Source organism: Lissotriton helveticus, chromosome 11 (genome assembly GCF_964261635.1).
Source record: "Lissotriton helveticus chromosome 11, aLisHel1.1, whole genome shotgun sequence".
NCBI classification, from domain to species: Eukaryota; Metazoa; Chordata; class Amphibia; order Caudata; family Salamandridae; genus Lissotriton; species Lissotriton helveticus.
In genome coordinates, this window is record NC_136072.1 from 989137067 (window position 1) to 989164521 (window position 27455).

The 27455-nt window shown below is 46.3% G+C and overlaps 1 protein-coding gene across 1 annotated transcript in view; it reads left to right on the forward strand.

Annotated features, from left to right (window-relative positions):
* The window catches only part of GLTP (glycolipid transfer protein), a 221682-nt gene that overhangs the window by 176478 nt on the left and 17749 nt on the right, over positions 1-27455 (forward strand). Inside the window, exon 4 of the mRNA XM_078667349.1 lies at positions 18034-18184. Coding sequence (XP_078523475.1) covers positions 18034-18184 — 151 coding nt within the window. The remainder of the gene's footprint in view (positions 1-18033; positions 18185-27455) is intronic.

Here is a 27455-nt window from a genome sequence, read left to right on the forward strand (position 1 = left end):
GTTTGCAAGATTTGATTCTCCAGGGTAGTATAGTTGATCTCTACAGAGCTGTGTGGATTGATGAAAGACGACAACAAAAAAGTAGGATTATCCATACTAGGCCTACTAAGTTTGTTTCATGCTCTACCATAGCGTGTGCTAGCTCGGGACACTATACCACCACGGGCCACTCTGCCCAGAAGTGAAAATGATATCGGGGCATGATCAGTCTAACCGAGTGGTGAACTGCTTCCCACGGTTGCCAGCCCAGCAATCGCAAAAATGGGATCCAGGATATGGCCCCTTTCATGTGTCTGGCGTGTACTAACTGTTGCATCCCAAGGAGGTTGCATGTATCTAGCATACATTCCTTGGTGCGGGGAATGGGTTTTTATCCAACCAAAAGTTAAAATCACCCAATATAATTGTTCTAGAGTGAGTCAGCGCCATATTATTAAACCATTCCAAAAGGGGCTGTGAATAGGAACTAGATGGCCCTAGTGGACGATAACACAAAATGCCCAAACGCAGGCAGCCTTCTCCATCATTTTCAGGTCCTCCAAGTTCATCCGGACTAAGCAGGACAAAATCCCACGTAACCTTTTTTAAAATTTGTTTTTTAGCACAGCATTGGGCGATAGACACACCACGTGAAGGGCTGTCTGTATGGCAGGGGTATCTGAAGGGTCAAAGTAACAGGAGAGTGATCAGATAGCGTGTGAGCATGATGGGACACATCTGATACCCAGGAGTGCAGATCTGGGGAGGTGAGCCAAAAATCTAGGGGTGGCCATGCATTATGTTGCTGCGTGATGCAAGTACCCTCACGGGTGTTAGGATGGAGTCACCTCCATGTGTCTACGAGACCATAGTGTTCTATAATTTGTTTAAGCACCGCGGCTGCTTGTGGGTGGTGTCTGCGTGAGGCACCCACCCTGTCATCTTTTAGGGACAGTACTGTATTAAAATCGCACCCCCACATTAATGCTGCAGCTCCATGGATTGTATAGCGTGCCACACTTGCTGGAAAAAAGAGGGGTCATCTACATTTGATCGGTATAAATTAGCAATTGGAACCCTCTGGTGAAACAGCACCCCGGTAACCAACACATAGCACCCCCCCTTCTCACTTATTACCTTCAAGGTTTGCCAAGGGGTACCCTTTTTTGTTACCGTGGCAACCCCTCGAGAGTAGTTGGAGTAGCATGAGGTAAACACCTAACTCATCTGTTGGTCTTCAGTCTATTGCAAGCTGTGCTCCGAAGGTGTCTCCTGAAGGAGACATATTGCAGCTGCGTGTCTCGAGAGGTGGGAGTGCATTAGGCGTGCCTTTCTGTGGTCATTAAGACCGTCTATGTTCCATGTAATGCATGGTAAATTAGACAGAAAGACATGAGATAGTGTATGTCCCTTGTAATTATTGATTTGGCTACATAGTATGTGTCCGGAGGCGATTCGGAGAGTCCCTTCCAGTGCATGACAGTGGCACCTGGGCAGCGTGTGACATGTCCTGTGCTCTTCTTGTCAAAGATAAAATAGAAAGCACATTGCAATGAACAATAGACAATTAAAAACCGTCTCTTCCCGCACACCTCCCACCCCAACCCCCAATCAGGTTGAGTCTCAGAACAAACCACCCTATAAAATCTAACAACCCAAGAATTTTGCAAGATAGGGAATCATCCCAGGGGTGGCGTGAGGTTGCTGGCATACTACCCTGTCTCTATGTAACAGGGTGGCCGAGCATATTTAACCACCAGTAAGTTGTAGCACAACTCACATCATAAACCTGCATCAACATAGATTTACATACTTTCTCTCATACAGAAACGAAGATGATAAAACAAAGCTGCATTCGCATCGGCACCAGGATAATTATACTAGGCATTATCACTTAGCTGCCTCTGTGACAAGTTCTCTTTGTCCCGATCTTTGTCTCTTTGCTGCCGTGCTTTTTGTTTGTCAAATTTCATTGCGGCGCTAGCTCCTGTGAAGAAAGAAGACTTTCTGTTTGCATGAACTCTGAGTTTGGCAAGGTAGAGCATGGCGCATTTGATTCCCGCTTTCTGTAACAATTTCTTTGCCAGAAGGAACTCCCGCCTCGCTGCCTGGACCTCCTGTGTGAAGTTGGGGTATAGTGAGATGGCGTTATTTTGGTATTGTAGTGTTCCTTGTTCGCAGGCGAGTCGGGGATTGTATCTCGGTCTCTATAATTAAGCAGCCAGGCTAGTATTGGTCTCGGGAGCGAGGGGGGAAGGGGGCGCCCGGCGGCGGGAGCGGCGACAGAGGCCCCCGCGTGCGATGGGTTCGTTCTACCAGGAACATAGCAGAGAGGTCTGCCCCGAACAGGTCCCGAAGAAGGCGCTCCACATATTTGTCCATGTTGGGTGTGCTGGTGGACTCCGGTACTCCGTTGTTCCTTCGCAAGCGGGCTTCAAGGTCTTCGTTCCGCGCCTTTATGACCTCCAGCACCTTGTCCATGCGAAGGAGGTGATCGTGTGTCTCAACTTGGCGATCATCCGTGTCAGAGACTCTGGTTTGCAGCTTGCGCAGTCTCATCTCATGCTTGTCAACTTTATGCGAATCCTGGTCCATCCGGACTGCAAGAGTCGATCTTGGCATCAATTTCTTTAGAGCAGCCTTTCACGTCTCGTAGCAGGGTTTTTATGTTCATCTTGGTCCGGTTCCAGTTGCGTTTCGGCACTATTGTCTGTGACGTCATCTCACCATCTGCCTGCCGGGTGTTACGTTTGTCGAAAGTTATTTTTGGCTGTTTGTTGTGTTCTTTGCCCATTGGAAACCTGTGCTGTGGTAATACCATCTTGGGTGGGCGGGGTAGCAAGATGCTGGCGCAAGAAGAGACCAAAGTCTGAGTTGCTCTACATGGTTTCCAGATTGTTGTCTCTGTGGCCAGGGGGATGCGTCTGGTATGTAAAGATGGGAGTGTATATCTCCTGAGCAGCAGATCATTGGCAACAAAACCTGCGGAGGGGTTTATAGCTAGGCCCTAATGAAATCTCTTGTAGGCCTGTCTCTATATCCAGTCTCCGCTCTTATGGTCGTTCCGCGGGGGCCGCCGCGACAGGCGCCATCCGCAGCAGTCAGCAATGTGTGTTGGCGATTCCACTTGTCACCTAGCGCCCGGCTTCCTCAGCAGGATTGCAGATTGCCACTACTATTTGTCGGGGGTGGGGGGGCGTCCCAGATCCAGGATTTCTAGAATTTGTTGTTAAGGCGCCTTAACAGTGGGTTCCATTCAAATTGAGATCGTCTGGGCCTGGATGGGTGGTTTCATGTAGGATGCATGTCGGATATGTGCTCGGCCAGCAGAGCCCCTTTACCAAGCGGCCATCTTGCAGCTCTGCTCTGCCACGCCCCCCAAATCCCACTTTTCTTTGAAGATTATTCCAACTCCCCTCCCCCTTTCCTATTCCCACGAGGTTTATATAAAATCTTGTAACCAGATCAGTGGTTGAATTGGGGGAGGTCCATGTTTCCGTAAGGAAAGGGGCATCCTGATTGCTGATGTTTAGTAGCAACTACATTGCTGGCCAAAAGATCAGAATGAACCTCCTCTCTCCTGGGTGTCGTAGAAAAGAGAACAGTTAACTTATTATTTTCTAACAGTTGTTCTCTAGAGTAGCAACAACTGATCTGCGAGCATTCAACACTTGCTTTAACCCAGGGAAGTCGAAATGTATCCCGATGGGAAGGCTGGCTTTACACCCAGATCGCCCACTGCCGGAGCTCTCATGGGTGGAGATGGACCCTAGGTACCTGGGGATCAAACTGGCCATGACAGCTGAACAATATCTGGCGCTTAATATAGGGAAAGTAATCGAGGGAACACAGGGTTCGGTGCGTTTTTGGCAGGGGTTACCTCGGTCATTTATGGGAAGGATCGCCATAGCGAAAATAATTATCCTACTGAGATGTCTTTACGCGATGCAACACTCACTTTAAAGAATACTTCGACAATTCTTTGTAATCCTAGATAGTTTACTGGTAGACCTACTATGGGGAGCTAAACATGAAAGGGGTCAGTCTGGCCACTCTACAGATAACTTGGCAACGGGGGGACTGGAGGTTTCCTCCCTGGAATTCTATTGTATGGCTTCTCAGCTGCAGCATGCCGTGCACTGGCTGGATAAAGCCGACAACTAGAAGAAGAACCTGCTGGTGGGCACTTTTTTGGTGACAGATCGCGGTCAGAGCTGTTGATGATGGGGGGCGCACGTACCCCAGACATGCCCCCCATAATCCGACATGTGGCAAAATATGGGAACTCGCAGTCAAAGTGCTGAGGCGAGCACCGTATGCCCCGGACATTACCCTGTGGGTAGTCCAACCCTTCTCTAAAATGTTGGCTTCTATGTCTATACGTAAAGGGTAGCAGGGGGGATGCCTAACAATGGGTGATCTGTATGATAAACAATGTATTACACACAAACAGGCAATGGACACCTTTAGTTTCTACAATATGAGAAAATAGCTCAGGTGGCTAGAGAGTCGTGGCCTTTGTTTCCCGTGGAACCTCCCCCTACCAATGTATTGCAGGTCCTGTTATATATGGCCCTAGGACGGTGACTTGTGTCACATCTATATCGGGCAATTCGAGACGACCAGACAGTTCAAAAACTCCCTGTACAGACAAGATGGGACACAATAGTGGGGGACCCCATATCAGTGAAGGATTAGATCAAAATTCAGGAGGGAGTGAAGCAAATGAGCTCGAACACCCGTTTTAAATCGATACAATATAATTTTGTCCTTCAAACATATCTTACTCCCAAACGACTAAACAGGATTTAACCTGACCTCGCGGCAATGTCCCCGTTGTGGGGAGGCAGAAGCAGACTTCATGCATATGTCATGGTCCTGAGCGGTCATAAGTCCTTACTAGACTGAGATCTTGCTTACGCTACAGAGGGCGTCGGGGTGGGTGAAACTCCGAGAGGTCCGCATTGTCCTACTAGGGTTACTTCCCGCCCAAACAATAAGCAACTCGGCAGGAAATGTTTGCTTCTGGGACTGGTCTTGGCAAAACGATGTGTAGCCATATAATGGCTGAGCCACAACCCACCAAAGGTGTCGCAATGGGTGCGGGATGTGAATGAATGGGCTACAGCTGAGACGGTCCAAATGCAGAGGGTCAGACGGGTTGAAAAACTTGATGATGACTTACAGGGCCTGGAGGGTAATGTTGAAGGATATGCTGTTGGATCAGACACCGGATGGCTCCCAGTCTAATAATGTGGAGGTTGTGCAGTCACAAGGACAATCGGGAGACCACTTGATGTGGCAGGTTGGAGGTAGCAGATACACACACACACACACACAGACATGGATGGATGGATGGATGGATGGGAGGGAGGTTGGAGGAAAGGGAGGTGGGGGTAGTTTAGTTTACATTACAGGTTCGGTTGATAATAGACAAATTAAGAAAATAGATTATACAAGATGAGGGAGCAAACGAGGCAACAATGTATTAAAGGATATTTTTGATGCATATGACACTGTATGCAGGTTTCATTACTCCTGTTGCCTGACAGAATGGTTTCCCTAGTTGGACAGTTTTGAAATGCAATTCAAAATGCTGTAACATTTATTTTTGTCTCAAATGCAAATAAAGATATGAAATTTAAATAAAAACTCTTTAAGTCCCTCGGCAGTGGAGCTGGCGCTGTGCGCGGACTTGAGCACACCATCAGCGCGGATGCGCTTGTATCAGTCTTTTATAGTTTCTCCCTAATGAGGAAGGCTAGACCAAGAACTAAAAATTGCTGCCGAGGGTGACTTACTCTAACGTACGGTCAGCCACTCTGCCTTAGATTACCCCCAACCAGAAACAATGAAAGTTTTTAAAGAACAGTAAATGTACAAGACAATTAAAACAATAAAAAAAAAACAGTACTGAGCGAGGTACGTGATTTCGCCATTTTCTTTAGTATCCCAGTTATCGGCTTTATACCATACCAATCTCTCTTGCTTTTTGATGCACTGCTTAAACAGCAGCCATCCCTTGAATAAACCTGAGACTCATTCACAGCAATGTTCAGTTTGAAACAGGACCAACGGTTAAGGGACGATCATAATCTCGATGGTCTCTAGGATGGGCCTGTGCATAATCAAAGAAGTGCAGCATGTGCTGCAGAAGCAAAAACCATCTATATTCATGGCGTCTGAGAAGAATCACATGCACTCTCATGGGTCACAAGACCATTAGGAGGCCACAGAGTGACTTGTAAATAATCCCCATCGTGAGTGTAAGACCCCAAAACTTTGTCAACTCTTAGACATTGGTTTGAGTCCACTGATGTACTCCTAAATAGGGCAGTAGTCTAGTGCGTTTCTGCATATGATGCTACTCCGCACAGAGATTTGTTTGAATGGCAGTCTTGCCCAGAAAGCCAGCATCTACAAACCGATTGAAAAATTCTTTTTGAGTGAACGTGTGTGTGTGTGTGTCTGTCTGTGCCCGCCCCCCCACCCCCCCTCAACAAACCACTCCAGCAAAAGGTGGTAGAGCAGATTAGACTTCATCCAGAGCAACCCACATCAGCTGATCCTCTGCACTTTGGCCTACAGGTCCTACTCTTACAGACTGCGTAAGCTCGAGGTTCTCTTACGGAGCTTCCACTTTCTGCTTATTAGATAGACAACAACTGATGTTTCACCATCATCCGAGAAATGGGATTCATCTGAGATTTCCTCTATAATAGAGAAATCGGTGCCAGAGCTATTTCCAAACTCAACATACTGCTGCTTCAGTACCAGAATACGGTCTGCTCCATTTGGGAACTCAGTTCCAAAATCTGCTCCAATGCTGCAACAGCAGAGATTCTACAAGAAGCCATCTCTGTAAATTGAGTGCAAGAAATCCAAAAGGAAGCTAGCCCGGAAAATAACATTCTGCAAAGATATCTACTCCAGTGAAGCACGTATATTGTTTGATCCCTCGATCCCTCCCCCCTTGCCCGGCAAAAAGGAAAGAAAGAACAATCCGTCATCTTTAAGGTAGAAGTAAAAGTAGTAAAATAACATGAACCATGCCAAGTTACATAAAACACACAAAAAATGAAAAAAGAGCAAACAATATCTATATGGATAAAGCAATTGAACAAAATGAAACACTCCATCCTAATCTACCTCCTATGCTAACTACAAAAAAGCAACAATCAAATTCTGTAATAGAGGGAATCCTCCAGTTGAACACATACAATAGTTGTAGAAACAGAATGCAAGCGTGCCTCCAAAATCCAAGAGAACACAAATAAAGTAACCACAGTAGAAATATCTTTAACGTGAGCAACATTCTAGATGTTCAGGGTAAGCTTCTGTCATTGTTGCAAACGCTGTGCATACCATTGTGATACACTATCACTTTAAATGGTAATACAATTGATACATACGTGACATTTGCTCAGTGTGCTCTACAGAGAGGCAAAGAATTAGATAAGCATACAATCTAAACACATTTATGGCACACTGACAGGCAATGTGAGAAACTCGCACTGCTTTCAGTCTCAATACGTGAGGGCAGCTACTACACATAATCCACTATACAAGGGTCAAATGTGGTGAGAAACCATACTGAAAAACATTATCTGGACAAAGCAAAAACTTCAATAGTATGCAGGACTAAGTAGAGCCAGAGATATTTGTGCCTAGTCATAAACGCACACCTACAGCATTGCCACCTGGAGGCCACTCAGTTCACAGTATCTCCTAAACAAGGGTCAAATGTGGAAACAAACAATACTAGAACACACCATCTGGAAGAAGCCGAAACCTTTAGGGATTGCAGGATGAAGTAAAGGGTGAAATTAAACTAGATGCAGCCTAACCTTTTATTCTGGCAATCGGAAAGGGAGAAATGTGTTGGTCTGGCCTATATGACAACCTGGCAGTGCCAAGAGGGCTGATCTGACTGGTTAGGGTGTTGGCCATTTTTTAGGCAGTTTATAGGATTGGTTTTGGTCTGGTGGACCATCATTTACTGTTTATTGCCCACTATTGCCACAAATATTGCCTGTAGCAAACATAAATGCATGCTGTCTCCCATACTTTGTAAAACACCAATATGTGTTCTTTTGTCAGTGTTCTATAGCACAACGATTGTCTCTAAGGGAATAAGAGCTCTTTCCTTGAGCACCAGATGACATCACACAAGATCAGTTTCATTTTTATTAATTTGTTTTTTTTTGGTGTACAACATGCCTTTGCAAGTTCCAAACAGCCCCAATTTCCAATGGAGCCCACTTTCTCCTATTGAAATGGGACCTTTTCAGCTCAAGCAACAGGGCTTAGACTAACGCATTTTAATACCGGTATCTGCATAACCGTGCTAAAATGCATTAGTCACCCGAGGTAATTCTAATTACCATTATATGTGAAAGTGTTGGAAGGAGCTAGCCTCAGCTGTTGAAATACTGAATAGCTCCAAATGAGAAAAATGCTGTTTATGCAGAACGACGCCGATTGAAGTCCCTCCACTGATGAAAATAGAAGGGAGGCAAGACCATACTTACCGGTTGGAAGTGGGTCCAAGACGTTTATATAGCCATATTGGTAACGGTATGAAAGCTAAAGGTGCCCCCCAGCATTTAAAGCACAGTACCGCTGGCAGTGGCACCCTAATTTTCGTTTGCCCTGAAGAAATTGCCTGATAAAATACATAAGGCAATGAAACATGTCGGCTGTGGGCTGAGTATGAATCGATAGGTAGTATTCGTACCCCCCTTTTTTATATTACATGTTTACTGTAAGCAACAAGAAAATATAAATAAAAAGGTAGTTGCATCTTGTTGCGCAGTATTTTGTGTGTTATATGTTGAACGTTGTTAGTCCTTGTCACATATACGTTTTACGTACACTGCACCATTCACTGTCTTTCTCTTTACTTTGGGTTTTCGGACACGTTTACGTTAAGCTATTTGACACCGATGATGAGAACAGGGCCATCCTGGTGAGTACCAACCAGGGATCCCATTGGTGGTGCGCCCGTGAGGTGTCATCTAGCTATTCACACTTTTTTCAAATGTTGTCCTTCTAGTGGATGTCTGTACTGTACTTTGTTGATCAGAGACGGGCTATCTTTTATTCATGGCATTGGACTGAAACCGAGCAATAATCTCTATAATTAGAGGTATAATTAGAATGATCATTTGACAAACTATAGCTGTTTACAGTTCTACTTTATTTTTTGCCTTTAGGACTGGGTCAATTTATGATTAGTGCTTGACTGAGTGGAGGGCGACCTAGTCCTTTATGTCCCTCTTGACTCCTATTATCTGCCCCATAAAGCATGGCCTGGACTTTAGAGAATCCAAGGCTCTCCAGTTCCAGTCGATACGTTTGATCCGAGTGATTAGGTGATTTACTCAGAATCACTGGATTTTGAGCTGATGCTGAGACTCTAACCTGCCTGCTCATGCAATTGTACTGTGTTTGGTGCTTTAAGCTGGAATATGTTAGGGCTTTCCGTATTTGCTTTCTCTTTTTTTTATTTTTTTAAAAATATTTTTATTGGGAATGTGGTACATACAAGGACAAAATTCATCAATTATTACATACACAATTACAGCACAAGCCAAACAATCAATGTATTTACACACAATTTGCAAAGAGGCCTGACAAAAAGAGGAAATAAATTACGAGAAAAAGACACTTTAAGGGACTTAAAAGAGCGAGCCTGTCAGTCCATAAAAGAGAAAATTACAGCAGAACCCATCACACTCTGACATCTCTCCAGTTTGTTACAGGAGACCAAAGACTTAGACCCTCCTTGCGCTTCCTATTACCTTTAAATTCATAGAGGCATGATTCTATATTGTGGATTCCCAACAACCTGGACAACCACATCTGGAAGGACGGAGCAATCGCGTCCTTCCATGCAGTAGAAATTAAAATTCGAAGTACTGCAACAGATAAAAACACTAAGGCTCTTTCATCCTCCCCCAGACCCAGCTTAGAGTCTATGCCAAGCAGCATTAGAGTAGGGGATAGATCAATAGAATGACCTAGCAGCCCCTCCCAAAATGTCATTATCTCATTTTTAACAGCGTCCAACCGATTACAAAAAAAGAACATATGTGTAATGTCAGCATGGCTTTCGTGACATCTGGGGCAGCTGTCATTTTCACTTATACCCCAGGCATGTAGCTTCGCAGGTGTACGATATAAATTAAAAATGGTCTTATAATGTTGGGCGCGAAGATTGGATGCCCGGAATACCTTTTTGTTCAATGAAAGAGCGAGATCCACATCAGGATCCCCCAATTTTAGAGCCCAATTAGATTCCACCTTCTCAATATCATCCTGAATTCGCTCCAATAGACAGTTATAGATAGTCTTGATCTTCCTACAACCTCTGTGAAGTATCTCAATCATAGGAAAGTCGGCTGTCGATGAAATCCTGGGCCTAACAGACCTGATCGTACGGATAACTTGGCCATATACCAGCCAGTGGCTATCTGGAATACCATATCTTTCCTGCAAAATCTCGAATCCCAAGATTTCACCTCCTTCCAATATATCTCCCAAAGATTTAATCCCCATTCTCTTCCACACCTGCAGATTTCTATCGGTTCTCAGATGGGGAAAGAGACGAGTTACACAGTTGTACATAGGGATTTACTTTCGGAATATTAAAAAATTTCATGATAGCTTTCCACACCTGCCATGCCCCATACAGTGTCTTCAGCCTCGTTTTTTTATAAAAGCGTTGTTCTAGTTCACTCTGCAGTAAACCTGCAGCCTTGCCACCCAATAACATCCTATAAATCTGGGGGGGGGGGGGGCAGCTGCCCATCTACAGTCCCAGGTCCTGTATCAATTGGAGATTCAGACTGAAATAAGGTGGTCATTTGAACCAAAAGACAGGCCCAATGATATAGTCTTAAGTTCGGGAGAGCCATCCCACCCCGTTCTCTAGGTAACAACATTAAGTTTGTAGAGCGCCTTACCCTTCCATATTGCAAGACAAATCTAATAAACACGGATTCCAGATGTTTCATAATCTTATCCTCTATTACTAAAGGAATAGTGCGAAACAGGTACAGCACTCTGGGGAACATAGACATTTTAACTGCATTCACCCTGCCTACCAGTGAAAGATGTAACACGTCTATTCTCTTTAATTCCGTTTCAATATTCTTAATAAGCGGCAAGTAGTTCTCAGTGACAATTTTTTCCACAGTGGCATTGATTTTAACCCCTAAATATGTGGCAGAATCGACAAATCTATAGTCGGTTTTAATAATATTCTTGGAACATAGGACCTGCGTTTTTGTTTCATTTAATAGGTACCCTGACTCACTACCAAACACTTTAGCCATCTCCACCAGGATAGGGAGGGACTGCTGTGGGTTAGTTGTTATAACCGCAAGGTCATCAGCATATGCCAAGATCTTATTTGAATAGCCGTTAAAAATTACTGGAGTTATTCCGGGGCAAGCAAGAATGCCCTGAATGAGGGGGTCAATGTACAGGGCAAAGCGGATGGGGGAGCAGGGGCACCCCTGACGGGTTCCCCTCTTGATGTTAATCACCTCTGATTTCTCACCCATGGCAGTCTCCCTAGCTACAGGCTCTATGTACATGGCCTTAAGGGCTCCTATAATGTTAGGGCCGAATCCCCTTGCCGCTAAAACGCTCCAGAGAAAGCTCCAATTAACACGATCGAAAGCTTTCTCTGCGTCGAGCAGGATCATGGCCACCTACCCCCCCCCCCCCCCCCCCCCGCGGCAGCCTGGGTGTCAAATAATGATATTGCCCTACATGTGTGGTCAGTTGTACCCCGACCCGGGACAAACCCATGCTGCCACGGGGATACGAGACTACCAATGACCCTGCCCAACCTCTTTGCCCAGATTTTTTAGTAGAGTTCTGTGTCAGAATTGATCCATGTAATGGGGCGATACGATCCTGCCATTTCCGCTGGTTTCTCCTTTTTGTGGAAAATTACGATATTTGTCTCTTTCCAAGAGTCTGGTATAGAACCGGAGCACATAACCCCATTAAACAGATCTAGTAAGAGTGGGGCAATTTCTGCTTTAATAGCTTTATATACTTCGAGGGGAATCCCATCGGGGCCTGAAGCCTTCCCAGAAGCTAATTCCCGCAATGCTGACATAACCTCTACTAATGTAATGTCCTCATCAAGTTCTTTTTTGGTTGATTCCTGTAATAGCGGGCCAGAATCTCGGAATCCTTCCCCTGGTTTTTTACTAGGTCCTTCATGCTCATAAAGCCGCTGATAAAAATTCTCAAATACCCTGAGGATATCCTTAACTTCCGTAAACCCAACCCCATCCTCTTCAATACGGACAATGATATTCCTAGCCTTTTCCTGCCTTAACTGGAAGGCAAGCGCTCTCCCTGCTTGCTCGCCGGTCTCATACCTTTTTACCCTATTCGACTGATATTCCCCTACTGCCTTCATGGCTACCTCTTTCTGGAGTGCGGCTTTAATTACTAAAAGAGCTTCCTGGCTTTCGGTAGTATTCACCCCTGTGGCTACATCTTTCACATGTTGTTCTTCAGCTTTCATTAATTCTGTCATTAAAGCCTCAACCTTACCCCTATCTTCCCTTCTCAGCCTGGCCGAGCAACTGATGGTCTCGCCCCTCAGAGCCGCCTTGAAAGTTTCCCAAACCATATTCCTAGAGGTGCTGTACCTGTTTGCCGCAAAAAACTGTCCCCCATTTTTTCAAATGATCCGTGAATCTAATATCACTAATTAACTTCTTCTCAAAAGACCAAGAGTTTATTTTCCTTTTCCTATGACTTAAATTATATGATAAAATTAAAGGATTATGGTCTGAGACCACTCTGGGGAGTTTAGTGATATAATTCAGACGAAGAGATGAGGAAATAATCTAGCTTTGTATACCTTTGCGCTGGGTTAGAAAAATAAGTAAATCCATAGTCCAGAGGAAATTTAGCCCCCCAGACATCCTACATCCCATGGGAGCCCAACAAAGATTGTATACATTGGAAAACCTTGGGCTTACGGCCCATATATGGTGTGGAGCCAGCCCAGTCTGCCGAGATATTAAGATCCCCTGCAATTATCAGCGGTGTAGACCACCCCACTAGTTCAGCTTCAAGAAAATCGAATATCTCAGGCTCATCCAGGTTTGAGCCATACGTTACACATAGCGTAAAGCCCAGATCTAATTCGGCAACTGCCCATCTCCCATTACTATCTGCTTTCACTTTTTTTACTTTACCTATGGACCCTCAGATTAAAATAGCGACCCCACGAATTGTGGACGTCTGTGTAGAACATACAGCTAGTTCAAAGCCACTAAGACAAAGTTGTCTACGTTTAGCCCATGGAAGATGGGTCTCCTGTATACAGACGATATCTATTCTTTCGTGTCTTAGCAGATATGCCAGCCTCTGGCTCTTCCTCCAGTCGTTCAAGCCTCCCGCATTAATAGTGCATATTTTAATGTTTGCCATTAAATTGTGCTTGCATCTCAACAATCAAATCCTTTATCATGTTATTATCCGTTGCATCATGTCTTTGCCCTAGGCTGTACTACTTCCCTTTTTTCCCCCTTTTTCCACCCAATCACCCCCAAACCCCTCCCTCGTCCCACCCCCCTCCCCTTCTGCCCTCTACCACCTCCCCCCACCTCTCCACCCCCCCCCTACTCTCCCCTCTACGTGAGGCACACAGACCTAGTCTGCAAGTGATGGAGCGCAGTGACTACAGTGAGGACACTTGTGAGCTAATCCAATTATCTACCAGTATTGTGGAGCCCAAAACGAAAATACACTCCATCATTAACAAATTTAGCAATTCGAGAATCTAATAAAAATCACACATTACTCGGGCCCGCACCACTGCCGCTTAAATCAATTATTCCCTGCCACATATTTTAGGCATCCACATCAAACATTCAGAGTGAGTCCAGATATTCTTTCACCTTAATCTCCGAAGAGAAAAATAAAGTCTTGCCATTATTGATCATCTTTAACTGCGCAGGGTTTAGCAGGAAGGCCTGCAAATTCTTGTCCTGACAGGGCTTGATCATTCCTCTCAATCGCCACCGCCTCTCTACCGTAGTGTGGCAGAAATCTGGCCAACAAAAAAAGAAATCCCTTCAGCACTTCGTTTCGCATTTGGCCTTGCCAGATCTGATATAGCTTGCCGTAAGATAAAATTTCCAATGAATATCAAGACCGCTCTTGGGTAATGCCCCTCCTTAGTATTTCTTTTCGCCTTGAAAGGGGTACGGTGAACTCTCTGAACCTCAGTAGACCAGTTCCATCCATTCAGCTCGGGAAAGGCCTGAGTAAATCGCTTGATTATATATGTTCTAAGGTTAGACCCTTCTGATCCCTCAGGAATTCCCAGTACTCGCAAATTGTTCATGCGCAGCCTGTTTTCCATTTCCTCGAGCTTCCAATGGACATCAGTAATTTGAGCACCATATGAGCCAACTTTAGAAACTGCTTCAGCCACTTCCGTTTCTGTAGATACAATCCTGTCTTCTAAATTTGCCACTCTATCGCCAGTGGTAGCGCAGACCTTTGATAATTTTCTAACTACCCCCTGCATTTTTTTCATAGCGGTATGGGCTTTCTGATTGTCCTTGCGAGTTTCCTCTCTATGCGCAATAATCTCCTGGTGTATTCTTTCTAAAAGTGACATCTGGGCGGACTCCAGGCCAGAACTATCCTGTAGAGAATTACCATTGGACTGATCCCCACTTGACTCATATTGAACAGTGGATGTCGCACCCTTATTAGTAACACCGGAAACCTTTAAGGCCGTTGCTGGTTGATCTAATTCTGGATCGCTTTCAGAGTCTAAATCGGAAGAGCCGACTTCTTCATCCTCCGACCATTCTTGGTCATCCGAAGCAGAGTAAAAAGCCTCACTTGGAGCACTCTCCTTCGCACCCACCTTCTGGGCTCCGTCAATCGGTACATCTGTACCACCACTTTCGTCTGCAGCAGAAGTTGACTGATTTACTGACTCATTTGTGACACCCAAACAGGTCTCCAATTCTGAGGGGGCCAGACTTAACGCATTACTCTGCAATAGCTCAATATTCGCCTGATGTGTCTCATTTATACTTGAGTCCATGTTCTTAGCCATATTCATAATTGTGCAATCCACCGCTATTTGTATTTCACCCTCCTTCAACTTATTTTCCAGTTCTGGAGAAACCTTAGCGGGGGTAATACCCTTGTTAGGCGCTAGACAGTCCTGGGGGTACACTATCTCAGCCCCATTAACAGCCTTCGTTTCAGTTGATGTGAGCCCTTCATCCTTCACACTCTACAGCCCCCTTCACAGCCTCTTCAGCTCCCTTTTCCTAACCGGCTTTGGCGAAAAGTTCCGCGATTGACGCTGTCGCTAACCATGTCCGTGCTCCTGCTGGCTGCTGTATCTGTGGCTGCTTCCTTTTGCCACGCTTGTCAGCCTGGGGTGTATGCACACCCCTGGGCTCGACCAATTCTTCCTCCCTTAGTGCTTGCTGTTTCTTCTTGGCACCCGGGGGTTTTACGGTGGAATTCACTTTGGGGGCCATAGCTTTGTGAGAGGTAGAATTCCTCTCCGATATCTGATAAACGCCACCTCTCCCAGCCGGCTTCTGATTTGAATAGCACTCGGCGTCTGCAACAACTACGGCGTCCCTCAGCTGAGAACGCTTACAGCTCTTACCCTTACTCCGCCTCCCAGCTGTATCGAACCGCTTCCACCTCGGCAGCACAACGGCGAGGATGTTTGACAGGTCCCGCAGAATCTGCCTAGCAGACCCACGGCAGGCGAGCATAGACTGCATCAATTCCGCTCACAACAGGCGTCTTCCTTAGCATCCGTTCAATGGCCCAGGCTGTGGGTCCCGGACTGTTCATTGAGCCATCCTCAACATTAACAATAAACCGGCAAGGTTTTGGCAAGTTCCGCAAAATTCACTTCGCAGCTCCGCGGCTGGCAGACTTGTTTAAAATTCATACGAGCGGCAGCTAATGTGACGCGTCCCGCACCATGCTTGACCCCTCACAGCTCCAGTTTACAGCGTCCTCCCTGCAGCGCTGCTACATCCACTAGTGGGCAGCCGCCATCTTGCCTCGCGTACTTCCTTTCCGTATTTGCTTTCTCAACGTTGTTGCATGCAGTCACCTCCATTCATTACTGTTTGCTGCCCCTCATGCACACCATTGATTCTGTTTGTTTCATTTGCATGATACATATTGTCCTAGCGCTTAGTATCTGCGGGGCTGTGAAGGCACTAATCTTTCACCAAGTTGAAGTTTACTTTAACGCTCTCTGCTTGCACATGCAATAAACATGGGGATTGATGCTATTTTTTCCATTTTCATTGCATATAACAAAATCATAGCGCATATTCCTTGTGTCTGTGCTCTTTCTCGCTTTTGTTCTCCTCTGATCTCTATCTTTGCTGTCTCTTATTTCCTACATTTTCACCACCTTTTCACCCACTCCTCCGTTGCTCTCACCCATGTAATCCTATTTATTTTTGTACTTGCTGCTAAACCAAAATGCATTTGCACTATTTACCACTCCATTTCGGATCATGAATAGAAAAAGGCCACCCACTGCATACAAATAAATGCATGAGCGCAAATTATGCCTTTTTTTTTTTTTTTTAATTATTCGGTACTCCTTACAGAATGAACTAAGGACATTGGGAGAAGCTATAGGTGGCAAATGGGAGTGCTATTTACTTTGCCAGTGCATGATGTCCAGCTCTGCAGAGGAAGTAGACTTCCCTCACTCGTAGCTCTCTGCACAAGCGCAGGGTCTGAGCTGGTTCACTATCAGCTGCAGTTGGGTCCTATTTGTACTCAGAAAATTGTTTTGACTATGCGGAAACATGGGACAATGTATATAATTTTCGCTCTGGGCCCCATACTCTAGACCTATTGGCTTTGCCAATGCTCGTTTTTTTCTTCTCTCCTACACACCCTGCTCCTGTATTGCAGTCCCACCCTGCTGTTGCTACTCATCAGTGTTTACATTTCTCCTCTCTCTACCATTGCTCCTTTTTTGGGAGAACCAGGCTGCTTCAGTTTGCTGCCAGTCCATTCCTTTCTTAAAATGCACTTTTGCTCCAATTTTTTAATTAATTTTCTTAATTTACTACTTCAAGATGTGCATCAATGGGAACAGTAAATTAATCCATAAAAAAAAACAACCATAACGCCATATAAGATCATAAAAGTAATCACAGATGGGATACTGTAGCATGATGAAGCATAAGTTACATAATATGATGCCTATGTGTGTAAAGATTACACTTTGTTTTTTTTTTGCCTATTGTATTTAGCAGTGCCAAACAAGCATTGTTTTTCCTGCCAAGGTGGAACAGCCTCATCAAAATGCATTGGCAAAGCCAATGGGTCTGCGTTTGCATCATCGGTACGCCTGCATTGCAAAACCTAGAGTAGATCTTCAAAGGGCCGCCATCTTACTGTTAGGTGTTATTGTTTCAGCTAGCCGCCTCAAAGTCCCAGTGAAGCTAGAATTTCTGGTTTTACCATGCTGTGTAAGTGTACCTCTATAAATCAATCCCTACAAACTTAAATCCCACACTATGTGTAGCCTCTTTATTCCATGGACCAAGTAACCATAACAATTTCTTTTAACGATGCCAGATGAACAGACCTAGTTTCCATCACCTATAAACCGGTCTTCCCTGGTAAGTCAAATAAGACGTCCTTGTTTACTGTCCAATAGTCCTTAATATTTTACATCTCCACTATTTCTCTCTCCACTCTCGCAAATCCACATTACTTCCGTGGTGTGGACTTTGCCGGTATATGTCTGGGGCACTCTTAATGAGGCCCAAAATGCTGTAGATGGCTGCTTGAGGCATTTTTTGTAATACGGGGGACGCTTTGTGGTGTTACCATACTTTTATATGCGGTTAATGTTAGATGTTTGGCATTTTGAGCATCGTTTGTTGTAGTTTAGTCCTTACAACACTTGTAGGTAGAAATATCTGAACATAGCTATGTGCATTTCATAGTTAATAATCTCTTTTTTTCCGTCTTTGAGAACAGAGGTTTGAAATTTATCCAAGTGCTGCTCCAGAGCATCGCAGAGGGAGAAAGGGATGAAAACCACCCAAACCTAATTCGAGTCAATGCAACAAAAGCCTATGAAATAGCCTTGAAGAAATACCATGGATGGGTGGTGCAGGCACTCTTTAAAGTAAGTAGTCAGATTGTAGATTTTCTTATTTATGCATCATTTACTTAAGTGGACCGCCATGTACTTTGATTTCCATTGATATGCCCCTGTCCATTGTGGCAACGTAATAATTACTTGCATAGTTATGATTCCTCCTATCATGTTTATCACATTGTAACTTACTTTTAGTGTGTGGGTTAGCTGAGAAGCCATGGAGCACTTAACAATAGTAATAACAAGCATTTGCAATGCAATAGGTCTCGCATTAGGAAAGTTTGAGCTATTGGTATTGTACATGACAAATTTTTTATTGGTTTTGGTTTTGAAAATAGCGAAATTAATTAACCAGGCTGAGAGGTCCACGAAGAGGGTGCCCATACAGAAGTTCGAATGGGCTGAAGCCCACTCCTTTCTGCGGCACTTCCCTGTATGAAAACAACAGACAGGGAAGGAGGACGTCCCATTTCCTCCGCAGACTCTCAGGCAGACTCCTGATCATGCCTTTCAAGGTTTTATTGAACCTCTCCACCAGACCATTGGTCTGTGGGTGGTAAGGGGTGGAGAACCGGTAGGTAACCCCACACTCCTTCCACATAGCCTGCATGTAGGCTGACATGAAGTTGGTCCCCCTGTCGGACACAACTTCCTTGGGGAAACCCACTCGGGTAAAAATCCCCATCAGGGCCCTAGCCACTGCAGGTGCAGTAACGGTCCTCAAAGGAATTGCCTCTGGGTACCGAGTGGCGTGATCCACCAGAACCAGGATAAACCTGTGACCGGGTAGGTGGATCCAATGGCCCAACAATGTCGATGCCCACCCTTTCAAAGGGGGTGCTAACGACAGGTAGTGGTTCCAGGGGAGCTTTCAGCTTCACCCCTGTTTTCCTACTGGCTTGGCAAGACACACATGTCCGACAGTAGGTGTCGGACGCCACCCTCATCTGAGGACAGTAGAAATGAGCGACGAGCTGGGAAAAGGTCTTGTCCTGGCCCAAGTGTCCTGCCAAGGGTATTTCATGAGCCAATTCTAAAAGAAAGGCTCGGTAACATTGGGGAACAACCAAGGCCCGTGACGAACCGTGCACTGGAGCCTTGGGTTCACTGTAGAGGAGTCCATCCTCCCAGTAAATGTGGTAGTTCCCCGCAATGTTACCCGCTGCCTGGGATGCGGCCTGAAGCCTCAGGCCCTCAAGGGTAGGGCACTCCTTCTGGCCCTTACAGAACTCTTCCCTGGTTGGCCCACCCTCCACATGCCATTCGGCAGGGATTGGTAGGTTCTCCAGTGAGATAACATCCCCCTCCTTGGACTCCAGGTCCACCACCTCAGGTGGCCTATCCATCTCACGGGGCATGGATGCCGAGGCAGGCTTCTCCTGTCCTCGGATCGTTCCCTTCCTGGCAGCTGGCTGTGCCTTTGTTCCAGGCTCCAGCCCTGGCGAACTCCCCCTCCGGGTTGTCGCGGACCTTGTGCTGACACAGCCCTAGTCAGGTGTACCCAGCATCTCAGAATGAGTCAGGTATTCCACCTCCTTCCAAGCATTGTGCTCCATATCATTCCCCAACAGACAATCAACTGGCACGGCAGGGCTTACGGCAACTCGAAGAGGACCTGCAACCCCTTCCCACTCAAATGGAACCTTGTCCACCGGGTAATGACCTATTCTGCTGTCAGCCATCGCGGCGGGGTGAAGCACGTGTGGAATCATTTGCTCTGGAGACACCAGATGACTCCTTTCTTTGTCACCAATTAAAAAATGGACCCAAAGTGCCATTGATCTTAATGCCCTTTGCTTGGAACATGGTGTAAGGGCAGTAAATGGCAGGACAAAGTCAGATCCTTGTGGGGCACACACGTTCAACAGGGTAGGTCAATCCTCCAGAATTGACTATATCCTGTTGAACTATAAACTTTGGAGCCACATGTTGGATATGGTGGTCCTCCCCTCCGTAGATAGTGACCACAACCCCTTATCCTTGTCACTATCCCCCCTGTGGATGGTTGGGACTATTGAACAAACTCCCCAGGATTGGAAATAGTCACGTGAAGTTTGCCCTTCAAATTGTGGGAGACGGTTAAAATGGAGGAACATTGTTGGCAACGAGGGTAAGATTGTAGAAGTAAGATCAATTATGGCCAATGTCCTGTCCAGTTTGGAACTTGACACAATTGGCGCCCACGAGATCTCCACGTTGTTTGGCCAAACCACTAAAGCTCTAGGCGACCTTTTTACAGTTCGTAATGCAAATAGAAGGTCCTCCAATAGAAGTCGCCCTAAGGGCAATCCTGGTTGGTATTCCTCTGTCGTAACGCCAAAAGGGATCTAATCAATGCAGTTAAACTTAAGGACGGTGGCTTGATTAGTAATGCCAGGAAAAAGTATAGAGGTGCCATCTCCAGGGCAAAGTTAGAGTGGGAGAACCAGTTTTGGTGTGATCTGAAACTGGCACGCTCTGCTAGGGACTCGAAGGGCTTTTGGGAATTGATCAGAGCTAGAGACAAGCCTGTGGACATGCTTATAACTTGCAATATCCCAGAGGCCCTCTGGTTTGATCACTTTTCCCATCTCTATAATGTGGTAAAGGGCAAGGGGGAAGATCCTTTTGATGCCCCTTCAATAGACCACTATGAGCTGAGCATAGACTCTTTGTTTACGGCCAAGGAAGTAGAGGGTGCAATTAAGTGTCTTGTCCCTAACAAAGCTGCGGGGCCGGATGGCCTACCAGGGGATTTGCTACGTATTAACCCGTTAGAATGGGGGAAACTTATTGCCGCACTACTGAATGCTAGTTTTGCTGATGCAGCTCTCCCAGAATCCTGGAGGGGTGCTGAGGTCGTCCCGATTTTCAAGAAAGGAAATCGGGACGACCCAGCAAACTATTGCCCTATAAGCCTATTGGATTCTACACAGAAGGTGGCGGTAAAGGTGGTCTTGGGGAGGGTCCTGCAGTGGGCAGAGGAGAAAGGTATTCTTTCCGATTTTTCCAGGCAGGTTTCAGATCAGGTACTGGGACAATCGAGCAAACATTCCGGCTGAGGATGATATATTGGAAAGTGGTGGTTCTGGGCAAAGGCAGTCTGTATCTTGCATTTATGGATTTGCGGACTGCCTTTGACTTGGTCCCCCGTAGTCACCTCTGGAGGGTGCTATCTGGGCTAGGTCTACCCCCATATTTATTGTCCCTGCTAATTAAGCTGCATGCAGAAAATTTTGCGCAAATCAGGTGGGGCAATCAGGGTCAAAAGACTTTACATATACCTGTAAACAGAGGTGTCTGCCAGGGATGTGTTCTGGCCCCCACTCTGTTTTCATTGTATGTTAACGGAGTGGTGGACCACCTCTTACAAATCCCTTCAGATGCTCCATCGCTGGCGGGCAGGAAAATACCCACTCTTCTGTTTGCAGACGATACCCTCCTGATTTCCAAGACCCCGGCAGGGCTGCAGAGCCTCTTAACTGGATTTCAGTCTTTCTGTGACTCGAGGGGACTGGAAATTAATACTGGGAAGACAAAGTATCTGGTCCTAAACCCCCCCGAAGAAGATTGGAAGGCCACCTTCACTAAAATCAGTCCCCCTAGAAAGGGTCAAAGTTTTTGACTACTTAGGAATTCGCCTTTGCGTCACCATGAGATGGAATTGTCACCTCCAAAAAATGCAGTTGAGCCATAAGAGGGTGGTGGGGGCACTACTCAAAGAACAAAGGGCCTCCTCCCTCAAACCGATTGCTCCGGTACTTGACATCTACAGGGCAAGAGGTGTGAGTGCGGCACTCTATGGGGCGGAACTTTGGGGTGCACAGAATGTGGACCAGCTGTCTTGCTCAGAAAATAAATTCCTCAAGGACCTAATGGGGCTTCCACACAGCACTCCAACCTTACCAGTACTTCTAGATACGGGTAGTTGTCCCATTAGAGATCAGGCAAGGCTGCGTCCTCTCCTTCTGTGGGCTCGCATTTGGAGAGTTCCAGAACTGGCCAGCTACGCAGATGGTTTGAAAGAGGTCTTATCAAGGCCAGGTTGGTCCAAAATCAGCTGGTTGAAGGAAGTCAAGCGATTATTGGTAGAATTGGGTCTAGAAGAAGCTTGGCAGTCAAGGACTGCTCCCCCTAAGTCTGTCCTGAAAAAACTGTTTTGGAGCTGGGTGAGAGATGTGCGGAACAATAATTCTAATCATTGTAGGTCTACTGCCGAATTTCTTTTAGTGAAGGATGTCCCATTTTGCGAGCCCTAGCTCGATATTATATCAAAACTTAGAGACAGGGCACTTTATTTTAAATTTAGAATAGGAACACTTCCCGTGGGTGAACTGACAGCTAGGTGGAAGACTCCGGGTCAGACAATTCCCTTCTGCCCGCATTGTACGACAAGGATAGTCTGTTCCCCACCTCCTATTCGAATGCCCCACTTATGAAGCTCCCCGTCTCAGGTGGCTGAAACCTCTCTGTAGAGAGTTAGGCACCAGACACCATAGGGAGGCCCTACGAATTCTGAAAAACGATCCGTGGCCCCTCTTTGCCTGTGGCATGGCGAAGTTAAGCTGGGCATGGCTGATAAGATCAAATAGGCTTTTGTATCCTTCGTACCATGAATTGTATGTACTTATTCCATGAATTGGCTCCTCTTATCTTTTTAAAACAATGTGTGTATATGTATTGCTTTTTAAGACATGTTTTTGTCGAAATAAAGCCATTTGACTTGACTTGACCCCTTACCATAGTCATACTGGCGCCTGTGTCTCTCAGAGCCTCCCCTCTTTGGCCATTGATACTGCCCATACTTGGTAGTATTTGAGGGCACCTGGATCTTAGGAACCATCTCCCGATCTCCCAGGGACACTAAAGTGACTCCCGCCCACTCTTTCTCCCCCCCCCCCCTTATCTAAGAGCAACTCCTCCCCGAGCACTACACTAGCTACTCCCGGGGCTTTTCCTCCAGTGGGAGGGGGTGGTCTCTTTGGGCACTTGGCGTCTCCTTTATAGTGCCCAACCCCACCACATTCATAGCAGCGGACAACCCTTGGCTGCTGACTATGGTCAGGATGAGGGTTTTTCGGCGGGTTGGTCCTAGGAGTGAATCCTGATCCCTTTCCTTGGAAGTTGTTTTGGGGGCCTTTAGAGAACTCCTTCTTATCTCCCCCCTCTTTCTTCTGGGGAGCGCCCTGACCAGTCCTTTGGGAATCCCCTCCAATCCCCCTTGAGGACACCCGGGTACTAGCCCAGATGTCCGCCTCCTCAGCAAGCTTCCGGGGGCTGGTCAGCTTGCTGTCCACCAGGGGTTGTCGCAGCTCTGGAAAACACTTCTCGAGTAGGTGCTCCTTTAGGATTAAATCATACAGCCCCTCGTAGTCCTCCACCTCGCTGCCTTGCACCCAACCCTCTAAGGCCTTTTTGGCATAATCTTGGAAATCCACCCAATTCTGTGTAGCCAGTTTGTGGCTGTTCCTGAATTTTTTTCGGTACTTCTCAGGAGTCAGCCCAAACTTTCTTATCAGCGCCACTTTCATGGTGGGTAGTTAGTCTGCTCCTCCGGTTCTAGGGCCAGAAGCGTATCCCTTCCTGCGGGAGGCATGTATTTATACAGGCCACCCCCCCAGTGTCTTTCCAATATCCCATGGGCTCTTAGCGAAACCGCATAAGCAGCCAACCATTTCGCAATGTCGTCCCCTGCACTGTAGCTGGCGATTACGTCTTTTGGCAAATAGGGTCTGGGTTACCTGTTATCTCTTTGGGTTCGCTGCCACCAACAGGAGTACTAGGAGTCCCTATTTGCAGGGCCTTGAGGTCTAACGCCTTTAAACTCAATTCATGAGCCAGCCTCTGTTCCTCCCTCCCCTTCTCCATCCTAGCGATCTCCAACTTCAGCTGCCTTTCCTCTCTCCGGTCAGCTAATTCGGCTTCAGTTAAGCTCCTCACCGAGACACTGCTGCCCTCCCTCGAAAGTGTCCTAGGACCTTGCAGTAGGTTCCCCCTTTTGGTTTGGTACAATTCATCCACTCCGATGACCGTGTCCAGATCCCCCTCTTCCTCCTCCTTCCCCTCCGGGTGAGCTGCCACCCATGCTCTGAAGCTGGTTTGGAGTTCCCCCTTTTTAGCACCACGCTTGAAAAACACCCCCTTACTTTGACAGATTTCCCTGAGTTGGGCCGCAGTGTAGGTCTCCAACTCTTCCAAATCCCATTTTGCCAACAGGGTCTCTGACAGTCACTTGGAAGAAGTCAAGAACGGGCGATAGTTAAAAGCTACCTCCACCCACCACCAGGAAAGAATTTGAAAAAAACAAAACTTTTAATTAGGGAGTCCGCTATGAGAAAAATCCAGGTGTAGGCATGTGGTACACACCGCGTTACTACTAAGTGGATGTAAGCACAAGCTCTAATCCCACCGCTTAACACCAATTATGTTGGACCTGGGGGTTACCAGTCCACATAGGGTAGCCTGGCGCAGAGCAGGGACAGCTAATCTCCAAAGGCAAACGTGTTGTGCTTCCATTACTCACTCACAGTAACCCAGCGTTTCACCACTGAAAATAAATGACACCACACCAGTTTAGAAAAATACAGGCTGTTTTATAAAATTCTCTTTGAGATTTCTTAGCAGTGTTTAGATTCCATACATAAAACAACTCTGCATTTGTTTGTTAGCACATTCACAGTTATTATTAGCATTAATGACACATTCCTCCCTTGGTTGAAAAGAGCTCAGTGGAAATTCTTAGTCCTTAAATACGCATTGGTTAATCTACAGTTTTAAGTGAAGCAAATAACAACTGGCAGGTTCCCAGCAATGTAGAAAAATCCCAGCATAACCTTTTAATCAAGAAAAGACGATTCGGTCTCCCTTGGCTTATCACCTCATCAAGCAATATTCATTAACCAGGTCAATGTGCCCTGGGTAGAACTCAATAACCAAGCGAGAGACTAATAATGTGGGTTACACCTTAGGAATTAGCGGCATCTTTCATTACATCCGTACATAAATTCTTGAAAAGCCCCAGTGTACTAATTTACTTCAGTCTACCAACACATCCTTATGATCAACTAAACACTTAGTAGACGTGCAGGTTCTAAATATGATGACTTAACTTCTTATCCTCCTACTCAATAAAAGATCTTACAGTTTCATAAGTTGATGGAACTCTAGTGAACCGTTCCAGTTACTATACTATGATAGCCCTTCAGGTGAAACGTAAATAGGGTAACGCCACCTCGTGCAGGAAATCTGGCCCAATTCACAATCCTGACAAGGGCCGTTAGCTATAGGCGCTAGAGCCAATTCCTCTGCTGCGGTCAATCGCCAAAGTCGCTGTTCCACAAGGACTGACTCTCGAGTCTATGCTCCTGCCGGGTCACTTCTGTCAAGGATGAACTCGAGTTAACATCCACCCCTGCGATGGCAGGCTCATTCACTTCGTTCCCTCACACAACTGATGACTTCTTACCGCCTCGACAGGCAGGATCTGTTCACACCTTGAGTGATGGGAGAACAGCTCCCTCGTTCTACTAACAATTTTGGCTTATACGCTAACTCTGCACCTCAACTCCAGCGCGTCGTTCCAAGCGCCTCACCTGTGGATTTCTTTCCTCGTTACACGCAGCTGGCGCTCATAAAGGAAAAGGGGTTTTCAGCCACACTGTCACTTCACCCGCTATCCCCTCACTGTTCCCCGGGGCATTCTCAGCCGGCAGTGAAGACGCGGAAGAATGACGCGCAAGGGCGGGAGCCTCGGTCTCCAAGCAACTCCGCCCTGCGTCCCTCTCAACGCCGCCTCAGTTTCCTGTCAGCGCGGCCCGGCTTCCCTTCTCAGGCCGGACCGCTGCGCCAGCTGACTCTCACCAGCAGTAAGCCTACCAGCCGCTGCACTCCGGGACCCTCCCCTGGAATCCCGCTCCCCAGGAAGTCTCACGGGAGCCGCTGCGGTGAGTGGATAAGGCTGGTTAAGATCACGGGGGGGAAAAAGATAATATCCCGGTCTCTCTGCGGTGGCTACACAGCGGGGTTCAGGAATCCTAAGCAGAACCTTGAATTCTTAGGGGCCATGCGGAGAAAAGTTCAGTCTCTCCGTCACTCCAGGCAACAGTAGGCGTTCAGAGACAACTTCCCCCCCTGGCTACCTTCTCAGCTGGGTCAACAGCACTCACCACCTCAATAATTGTCCAGGCTTCCCTCACACGTCTTGGTCAGGGGAATCTCCCTCTGATGGAATAGGAGGGGGGTAGTCGGCTTAATAACCGGGTCAGGTCAACGGATGAGGGGCAGCATCAACTGCGTACGCAGCAACCCCTGAGGACAGTCAACCTCTTCAGCGCCACAACCTCCTCAACCAGCAGCCTGGACTCCAGTCAACCCCTTCAGTGACCAATGTCTTCTCCCAAAATGGCCGCCCTACAGTCCCCCTATATATAGCCTGTGCCCAAGGTTCCAGAGTGGACCAGAAGGTTCCAGAACCTCTTCACTAGTCTATGGATCAGTCCCTGAGGTAAAATTCCTTGTCAGCTGGCAGCCACCATTTTGTAAAAGATCAACTCCATCACCTCCATTTTAAAAGAGCACCTGTGCACCTTCATGGTGTAAAAAACAATAATAAGGCACCCAGAGCTCTAAGAACAACACCAAAAATTGTAGTGGACACAAAAATAAAAATAAAAATTAGGAGGCAAAAAGGAAAAAATAGGAGGGACTATCCAAAGAGCTGACCGGTCTAACAGGGTGAATGTATGATTTGTTCGGCATTCTGCCCATCATCTGTTCTTTTTGCAAGGATCAGCAGTGCTCATCCACACGGGCAACTCTACGACATTGCATTATATCAACAAGCCAGGAGGCACAAGTTCCGAAGCACTGTCCCAAGAGGCAGAGAAGATTTGAGAATGGTTAATCCATCACCAGATAAGGCTGAAAGCAGAGCATGTGCCTGGGAAGCAGAATGTCATAGCAGACACTCTAAGTAGTATGAAACACAACTGCCACAAATGGGAAATCAATCAAGAAGCCCTGAGTGAATTTTTATATCGATGGGGCACATCAAATCTAGACCTGTATGCAACTTCTCAAAATTGGAAATGCCATTTATACACCGCTTTGTATAAGAAGTACACCTGCACTCCTTATTTGTGAACAAAACCATTTCAAGTATAATTATGCTAACAAAACATTTAAAATGTGACCCAATGCATTTCGGTTATTTTAACCTTCTTCAGGGGTACATCTAGTGCAATGAAAATAATATGGTATTCAAATCAGTAACTTGAAGCGACTTCCGTGTGGAACTATGAAAATGAAAAGGAACAGAAAT